Source organism: Sinocyclocheilus rhinocerous, unplaced genomic scaffold (genome assembly GCF_001515625.1).
Source record: "Sinocyclocheilus rhinocerous isolate Xijiao unplaced genomic scaffold, SAMN03320098_v1.1 scaffold1687, whole genome shotgun sequence".
Classification (NCBI taxonomy): domain Eukaryota; kingdom Metazoa; phylum Chordata; class Actinopteri; order Cypriniformes; family Cyprinidae; genus Sinocyclocheilus; species Sinocyclocheilus rhinocerous.
Genome location: NW_015660051.1, coordinates 1,513,903 through 1,523,481, shown reverse-complemented (window position 1 = coordinate 1,523,481; position 9,579 = coordinate 1,513,903). Strand labels below are relative to the sequence as shown.

At 37.3% G+C, this 9,579-nt stretch overlaps 1 protein-coding gene across 1 annotated transcript in view; it reads right to left on the bottom strand.

Annotated features, from left to right (window-relative positions):
- Positions 1-431: 431 nt before the first annotated feature.
- The window catches only part of LOC107724844 (cystine/glutamate transporter-like), an 11,450-nt gene continuing 2,302 nt past the window's right edge, over positions 432-9,579 (bottom strand). Inside the window, exons 2-12 of the mRNA XM_016533923.1 lie at positions 7,363-7,489; positions 6,679-6,794; positions 6,420-6,545; positions 5,613-5,712; positions 5,492-5,536; positions 5,246-5,369; positions 4,592-4,695; positions 4,139-4,235; positions 2,792-2,941; positions 1,835-2,012; positions 432-1,510 (exon numbers count right to left, since the gene is read on the bottom strand). Of these exons, the coding sequence (XP_016389409.1) occupies positions 1,455-1,510; positions 1,835-2,012; positions 2,792-2,941; positions 4,139-4,235; positions 4,592-4,695; positions 5,246-5,369; positions 5,492-5,536; positions 5,613-5,712; positions 6,420-6,545; positions 6,679-6,794; positions 7,363-7,489 (1,223 nt within the window). The 3' untranslated portion in view covers positions 432-1,454. The remainder of the gene's footprint in view (positions 1,511-1,834; positions 2,013-2,791; positions 2,942-4,138; positions 4,236-4,591; positions 4,696-5,245; positions 5,370-5,491; positions 5,537-5,612; positions 5,713-6,419; positions 6,546-6,678; positions 6,795-7,362; positions 7,490-9,579) is intronic.

Sequence of the window (9,579 nt, the reverse complement as noted above, 5' to 3'; positions counted from 1 at the left end):
AGATGTTGGTGATATCCAATTCAAAGTGAACAAGGAACCATAACTATGATATTTTAGGTTTGTTTATTTACTCACTGGATGTTCATATGGTAGTGTATGATGAAATGTGGAATGGATGTTTACAACAGAAATTTGGTATAAAAATGAATACTGATATTACAAAAACTTTAAAATATTTATATATTTATGTATATTTATATATATAATGAAGTAAAGTCATATTTTTTTAGCAATTCTGTAATTTGACAACTTCTGTTTTTAGTCTGATTTCCTGTAAAACAACATCATAGAAATATTTTCTTCAACAATAGCAGAGATAAAGGCAAATAGATTTATTTAATTTGGTAGAATTGGTCATACAAAGTTTTCTTGTAGCTTTACAAAAGTTGTTTCTATTGTAGTAGTCAATATAGTTTTACAAAATATGCCAGTATACCAGTGAATGTAAAAGTGTCTCAAACACTTTTTTTCTGAAACAGTCATAATAATATTACATAATACTGATTTAATTAAACCCAGACATTATCAAGTAGGCTGGTGTCCTATCAGGTTGTGGGTGATTCAGTATTTAAACATGCACAATGTTAATGTGCAAAATCATTATTGGCAATTCATTTGGGAGTAAACCGATCATAAATAACATTAATTTTCAAGTTGAATGGGCAAGTAAGTTGTTAATAGGTTTAAAAGCAATTCTGGAGAGATAATCAACATTAATTAGTGCACTGTCTCCTCCATGGTACATTAAAACAGCATTATAGGCAATAAAATTATATTATCCAGTGTATCGTATACAGAAATATCACTGTAGTGTATGTGAGATGTTTTAGAAAACCTACTGGTTAGACAAGACCCTACACGCTACAAATACCCTACATAGCCATTATTCAGTTTGTACATGTACAGTCATGTCTGTATAACAGGATTTCAAATATCTCAGCCATTGAAGAGAGTGAAATAGGTTATGTCAAAATCCCTGGCTGAGACAATTCTTGAGTCACACCTCAGTGGAATCATTTATGATGTATGTGACATTGGCGTGTATAAAGATATAGCAGTGCAAATTGAATAAGTGGAAGAGGAAAGCTGGCCAAGGTCCTAAATCACCAGTGAAATGCATGGAATTTATGTTATGTCACGTTAAGTCATTCACAGCATTGGAAAATGAATAATGTGTTGAAATGACAGTGTTACGTCTCTTTGTCGGGTGGACCGAGGCAGGGACATTTGAGATATTGTATTTCATTTTGGATATATGACAACAGTAGGTCTCAACTGGTTTTGCTTCAGTTGCATTTTATTATTTGCATTTAGGATTGTTCTTTCTCTGCTGTCAATCAGAACACACTTGCAACCCATTGACCCACCAGTTGAGAACTACTGTACTAGATACTGCATGAATTAACAGATACTGTATAGCCTACACACACATGCACAGAGAAAAAGGATAATGGTCAGTAATCAGCAGGAACCACTTCTAAGATGATCTGTAGTGATCTGTTCACAGAATCTGAGAAACACAGGGGAAACAAACATTAATTAGCCAGCCTGCCAACTAATTAGCATATGTTTTATGATATTATCATATTCTGTATGATATGATATGGAATATATTTCCATATATTCCATAATTTGTGCATAATGAGTATATTTTTTTATTCATTTCCGGAGAATATTTTTCCAAGAGTTTAACACCTTGGTCATATAATCAAAAATTGCTTGGAATGTCGGGTATCATTATAAGAATCATTAATGTGTAACTAGAGAAAAATCGACTTTCGCACATATTCAGAAGTTTTATGCTTTTGCCATTTGCATTTTTGTAACCTCTGACCTGACAATTTCTGGAACCATTTGGGTTTTCTTTCGCAGTGGATGAATATGTAGTACGCAGGGATGCCTGTGAGAGAGATGGCGAAGCCAATACCAGTATTAACTGGATCCGAATATAGAGAAAGGAAGACCATGAGGAAACAGGTGAAGGAGAACACAGCAGGGATGACAATAGGGACCTGAGAAAGAGAAAAACACAAAGATAAAGAGGGACTATATTAAAACTTTGTTCTTTGGACTTTGGAAAGAGTGTGTTTTCCAGTGTGTTCCTCATAAATCATATGACTACAAAAGACTTGGAATATAGTGAGTGGACCATTTTCATGATCCTTTTATAGTGCTTGTGTGTCCTTTTTGAAGCTTGAATGGCCCTTTCATTGTGAACCGTACAGTTGTTTTGCAGAAGAAGAGTTGGAATGTTATGTGTGAATTTTCATTTCCTTTAAATATCATATTTGGCCCACTGTCATGGATATCTGTAAAATCTTCAATTTCCTATCTAAAAGGGATCCACAGTCGTATTATGAATTAATTTCCATGTTTACACACAGCCTCTTCTAGTTTGATCAGCTAAACTTTTTCATTATGACAAATCAAATGCTTAGCCTAGATAAAACTACAGGAAAAAAACTGGTACTCAATGCATCAAAAATGTCAGCTCAGTTTGTTCATGGTGACTTTACAGTATTGGGCATTTTTCATCCAAAATAACCACCAGTTGACCAATCCCAGAGAAAGGCCCCCTGGAGCAACCTAATATTAAGTGGACACAATAACAAAGTGACAGAGTACAACTGAGATCTCAATAGCTCTCCAACTCTTGGCTCACCTCTGCTAACCTACACCTTAGAATTAAATCTACTGTGTTTTCCCAACCACTAGATCCTTAACCATTATATTGCATTAGAGATGTATGAGATATGAGATAATGGGCTGCCAGCATAGAAAAGCAGGTGACCTTAAATGGTCGCGGCATATCAGGGCGTGTGTAGCGCATGTAGATGAGGCCGATGACAGCAACCCCGATGAACAACCAGCGCAGGAAGCTCATGAAGTTCAGCAGGCTGTAGATGTCCCCTAAGAAGAGGAGCAGTAGTGTGATTGGATACTGAAAGAAAGATAAGAACTTTTAGAAAGTCATAGAAATAGGCATGTAGGCATGAAAAATACAAGGCAAGGCAAGTTTATTTATATAGCACATTTCATACACAATGGTAATTCAAAGTGCTTTACATAAAATAAATGAAAACATAATAAAAAAAATAATCACAACAATAAAACAAGGAATTTAAAACTTTGAAAATGATTTAAAAATTGATTTGAGGTTTAAAATGAATGTGGCAGAATGTGCTTTTCTGCATTGTCTTTTCATACTCTGAAATGCTGTTGATTTTCTCCAAGCTGATTTCTGTCTGCCAGACTTCTTACTGACTTTTATAGGAGCAATATCATCAATAACATTCTTAACTTTTGAGTTAAAGGAATCAAGGAGAAGATCAACAGAGTCTGCAGAAATGCTTGGTGTTAAAGATATAGCCTCCATAAATAGCACACTAGAATTTTGCTTGGTTGGAACAGCAGCTACGCTAATTATGGGACTCACCGGCTGTATGCTGAGGGGGTCCGTGACGACGGTCTGCTGAGTGTTCTGCCTGTTTTGGAAGTCCAGCAAGTAACTTTGTTTCAAGAACCGCAATCCTTTGTAGAAGTTTGTGGCAGTTTATGCAGCAAGTAGATTCAACAGGAGGCGTTTTCTTTCTCTTCTGTTTGAATGTAGACAGCTGTGTTTTCCAGTCTCCGGAATGTAAGCTGTTGGCAGTGGGAGGCAAAGTCTTCTTTTTCGTGGTATGTTTCCAGTTCCAAAGAGTTTTTAGTTTTAGTGTTTGTGCCAAAAATGTGTTGTTTGAGCACTGTGCTGATCTGCTGAAGTAAAAATCTTACAGTACCAAAAAGTACAGAAATAGGAAGCAAAGCGCAGAGCAGTAAGCAAGAACATCCGAACGGTAGCGAAGCCGGAAGCTATACATGCTGACAAAAATGTTCTCTGAAGGGGTCCTGTAAAATTAAAGTTTTTCTGTTCATTTTTGAAGATCTTCTGAGCCTTTTGACAGTGAGAATATATTTATTTTGAAACTTTCAAATGTGTATATAGGTGTATATTTATGTTTTTCATCATCACTGAACATTGATACTTGAAATGCTCAATATGTGGAAAGAAAGGATTCTGCGAATTGTTTTGTTCAGCTGTACAGGAGTATCAGTACAGGTGACCATTGAGTGGGACATGTGTGCGTCAATGACTCACCAGGACAATCACAGCAGGTAATGGCGTGTGTCGGCGAATGTGAATCATAGAGAGAACTTCAGGAAGCTGACCTTCTCGAGAGGCCACAAAGAACATTCTGTGGAAGAGAGACACAATTTTAAAAGGTGTTAAAACATCCACTGTAGAAATACAAACCAAGACCTACAAAAAGTCGATATTCTGGAACTTTGAAGGATAGGCCTATTCTTTGAAACTAAAGACTTGAAAGATGCTCAAAAACTAAATTCAATTAAATGATTGCTTTTTCATAATCTAAGTGTAATTGTCAACACACTCTTATAGCAAGTTTTCTCGTGAGATCAGGTTGGTACTTTCACACTAAACAGATATCCCAAAAATCATTACAATTGTTTCCTGATTTCCCTAAAACCTTAATCACTCTATTTTAAAATAAAAATCAGGAAATCTGAGACTCAAAACTGAGATGCACACCTTGAGATAGCAAATAGGCATCCATTCATGGACCCAAAGCAAGACAGAGCCACAAAAACTGGAACTGCAAATGAGAAGTTTCCCATCAGCTTCTCTGCAAAAGTCTGTTGGGGAGGGAAAGATGAATGGATGGAGAGGGAAAAGATGAAAAGAGAGTGGATGGAGGTGAGAAAGAGGAACTCATTTTGTGAAACAAAATAGGAAAACAACATTGATCTTCAATTTTTAGACTTGTTGGTGTTTATGAATGATCAGTGCAGTAAGGCTTTATATTTTATATTTACAGACGTCTAACAAGATGAGAAAGCTTTTAGAGTATTTCAGAGCCTAGCAGGAGATCTCTGCGCATAGATTCTGGTGCTGTCAGTTATTTGTGAGAGATATATGATTACTCCAGCAGAGAAACAGACAGGCATTTAGAGCCACTTGCTTTATGTAATCACATTTACTTTGCTGAGGAAGAAGGTGTTGACTGTTACAGTCACTACTGCAAATTGTTTGAATTCATTTATAAAGCTGGTATCCTTTTCTGTCTCTCTTTCTTAAAAGATCCAGTTACTGCTGCTACATGAAAAACTGTTAGGATCTTGGATTCTGCCACTGCTGTTGTTAATGAATAAGATGTGTGATAGAAGCAGACAGGGAGTGACCCACCACAGCTACGGCATTGGAGGCTAACAGCTCTTCTGCTGACATCACAGTGAAATATGCCACGTTTGTCATTGTGTAACAGATCATTACTATCACCATGGAGATGCAGATGGCAAGAGGCACCGTCCTGGGGAATGGAAATTAACACATAAGTCATCACTGCGGTTTGGCTTTCCATGCTAGAAACAGCTGAATTAAGCCATCAAACCTCTTCTGCAGAAATCATAATTGTTATATCCAATCACTAACCTCTCAGGATTCTCCACCTCCTCAGTCACAAAATTCAAGTAAAACCTGTGAGAGGCCAAAAATGTATTCAAAGACTTTATAGGCATTATTGGATTTGTGTGGAATTAGAAGGTTGGCTCACCAGCCGGCATAGGCGAACATCCCTGAGTAGAAGGCGAGAGGAAGTCCTGACAAATGTACGGTGCTGACCTCAAATGCATTCTCAAAGTTTTTGGTCTCCCCTGCAGATGGAACCAGTGGCAAATGATTAGCATTATGGTAAGCTAACACAGCCTTATGTTTTCTCTCATTTTAGTTTATATTAATCAAAATTAATGGTGATTCCAACATTATATAAATGTAAATGAAATATGGGGGGTGGGGTCTATACAATTAATAGTGATATTTGATTAAATCTTAGATTTTTTTTGTTTTCAGGATTCTTTAATGAACAGCATTTATTTGAAAACAAATTTTGTAAAATTCTGTCTTTCATTTTTTTAAAAATGTAATATCATAAATGTCTTTACTGTCACTTTTGATCACTTTTAATTATTAAAAAAAATGCTGGTGTGTACATTGTAAAAAAAAAAAAAAAAAAAGGAAAATGCACTGGTAATTTTCTGGCAGAACATTCAGTAATTTTACAAACAATAATTTTACAGTAATTTTCCGTTAACCTTAAAACACAAGTAAAATTCAAAATACAGGTAAAACACCTGTTAAAAATATATTTTAAATATTGATATTAATAATAAATATTAATATATATTAATAAAGTACACTGTGCGCTATTTATGGATTTTATATAATATTTATATATTTTATATAATTTTTAAAGATATTAAGTTTATTTTTATATAAATATGCTTTTTTTTATTTCAGTACTGCATTATGCTCTTATTCAAGAAACCGTAGCTTTTTATTAAGCATAATACAAACTAAATACCTTTGAAAAGTAGGTATACTCCTGGAACAATGATAGTGGCAATAGTGAGCAGCTTGCTGAATGTGAGGAAGATCTGGATTCTGGCAGTCCAGCTTACACTCATGCTGTTTAGATACATTGCCGCAGCTGCAATGAAGCAGAATATACAATAACTCCTAATTAATATTGCACACACAGCAGGCCGTACAGACACACTGTAATCAAGCAGCACTATATTTCTAAACAAATATATAAATTGTATAAATTAACTCAAGCTTACTGAGTCCGATTGTTGTGGCCAATTTAATGGCAATTTCAGGAACTCCACATGGCATGAAGATGGGCTCTAAAATATAGCGGCCAAATGCCAGAGCGAGCACAGCCAAACCTGCAGGTCTTCAAGATGAAAAAAAAATTAATGCTGAGCACTCAGTGTCCTATACTGAACATCCTGTAATCACTCAGAGACATAGGTGTTCTGATGTAGAAGTATAAGCATTGTAATGAATCATGATTGTAATATAACATCTTATCTTGCATTTTCTGTTAAAATCACTGAACAAGTCCCACATATACCCTACAAAAGTCTGAGTTGAATCTTTGCCATGAACATGTTCTGTGTTCTCCTTCATGTGATGCTGGTTTGCTTTCAAACTACAGCTACAGATGTTAATCTTGTTGGTGCTGTGATTACATTTGAACCTACTGAATCCAGCCCTTGAGTCTTTGCGTGAGAGCCTCCATGATGGCTTGTTCATTGTCATAATACACTTCATCTCTGGTTTTTATTCTATGACTACTGGAGCCCAGCAGTAATATTGAGAAATAACCTTGATCGGGGAGACTTGTGTTCATTGTGCTTGCTTGTGTTTATTTTGGGCATTAAAGGGATTGTGTTTGTTTATTCTGGCAGTTCTCCAGGGACCTGACAATGAAGACGGAGGATGAATGAGTATTTACTGACCTTATGGCAATCATGTCGACCCACATTCTCATAAAAGCCACTTGCGGACCAAACGCCTCCAGAATGTATGTATAATGGCCACCAGACTTTTTAATACTCGTACCCAGTTCAGCATATGAAAGAGCACCTGAAAGAGACAAAAGGAAGAAATTTTTTAAAACTTTTATACTTTGGCAAAATGAGGTGACAGTGGCTGGACAAAGGCCAATCTTGGAGAACGAGTGCCATATTCAGAAAGGTGGCAAGATTTATAAAACACCTGCGAAGCAACCCTGAAGGTGCATGGTTAAGTCAGATCATTAGGACCATCTGTTCGTTCCCTGAGAGGGCAGTTACACAAGCTCTTTTTAGTTCAATGCATTTTAACGTTTTAATTAATACTCTATTTGAATCAAAGCCCTGCTTTGCTCACAGCCCTTGACTTGTGAGCTTCAAAGGGTAAATGTAAAGAGAGCTCTAAAATACAAGGCACACCAGGAGAGTTCAGAATGCAGTTTTGAGAAATTCTCTCTTAGAGAAATTGTGGATGAATGGGCAGTGTTTTTTTTTAAAGGCGGCCCAGCTTTTCCTCAAAGCCTGCGGGCTGCGGCACACAAAAGAAAGCTGACAAGTGTGAAATGACTCCTGACATACACATGAATAAACACACTGTCAAACAATGCTCTTCTTATACACAAACTAATTCTTCTTCGACACACACACAAAGCCATCAACCTCCACGGTGTCAGACTGTGGCCTCCTCACTGTCAAAATATGGCGTAAGACAATATCGGCCTCTATCATTCATGGATACAGACATTACACATTAGAGAGGCCCTCTGTTAAGGTTCTTCATGCATAGTCTGACATTCTTGATTAGAGACTATCCAGTAAAACCTGAATGGGGGTAAATCATCTTCAAAATAGTATTTATAGTGGAACTTAATTTGATGCTGTATGTGTCATGCATCAAGTAAGCAGATTTAGTCTTTGGATTTTATAATGATATTATTTAGTCATGTTATTTGGAGCCATTTGGGCCATTTCCCATCAATTTCCTCTTTGCAGCTGTTTGATATATTGGGCTTCCTGAACCCAGTATTTTTGACTTGCATCCATGTACCGAGGGGCTTAACTCCTAATATTGTCAAATATTAAAAAATCAAGTATAAGTTTTCTCATGTCCCATTAAATACAATGGTAACATTAAAGATTAAGGATAGCAATTTCTAATGCCATCATGTCATTTCTGAATTCATGGATTAGGTATCATGAGCTAACAAATAAAAAAAGTATATTTTTGTGGAATTTATTAATCTAGGTTCATGGTAATTAATAAATGTGTAGCGTCTGGACCAATCAGACACACCATTTTTCATTTGATTTAACAAATCAATTATTCATTAGATTAACAAACGTTCACAGACCCCTCACCCAATAAACATACTGGGTGCCAAGTTGAATAATTCAGGCGAACCGAAACAACGCAGCCAGCCTGCAAGCAGCCTGAGGTGAATTCAATGTCACAAATGAACTGGAATATGCTTGCAGACCACAAGGTGAACAGACAGGGAAGACACGAAACAGAACTTCCCCTGGCCAGCAGGCCCACCACCTCAGCCAAGAGTCCGAACCTGCGAGGGGGGGGGCGAGAGCCACTGTTCACACGTCACCAACCAGCAGCCACAAAGGGGTGGGGGAGGGACCTTTCCAGAGGATCACTGCAGACACACACACTGTGTGACCCCACAGACCCCAACGAGCTGGCCAGAGACAATACATCTGGCAACCTAAATACTGCAGAGACCTTGAGGACATCAAAGGAACTGATCCTGCAGCCTCACCAGCAGCTTAAACCAGCCATCATAAAGGAATTCTCAGACCCAGAGTCTGAACAGGGACTGATCGCTGCTGATTCTGAACTTCACAACTCAGAATCCAAAGCGGGCACCAGAAGGCACCCAGCATTGCCACAATGCAAAACCCTTCTACAGAAAGCCCCTAGCCAGAAGAGGACAAAGCTATCACCATGGCAACAGACCCAGGTTCCAGACCAACCACTGTACTCTCCCAAGAAAACAGTCCTCCATAAAATGCGCTGCACACATCTGAATATTTGGGGTTGAACTGTTCTGGAACAGTGTTGTAAATACAACTTAACCACTGATTTCTAGTTGTGTCCTCTTTTGGAAGGCCAAACAAAGTAGTTTCGCTTTCACAACGAAACACACAGCGTCA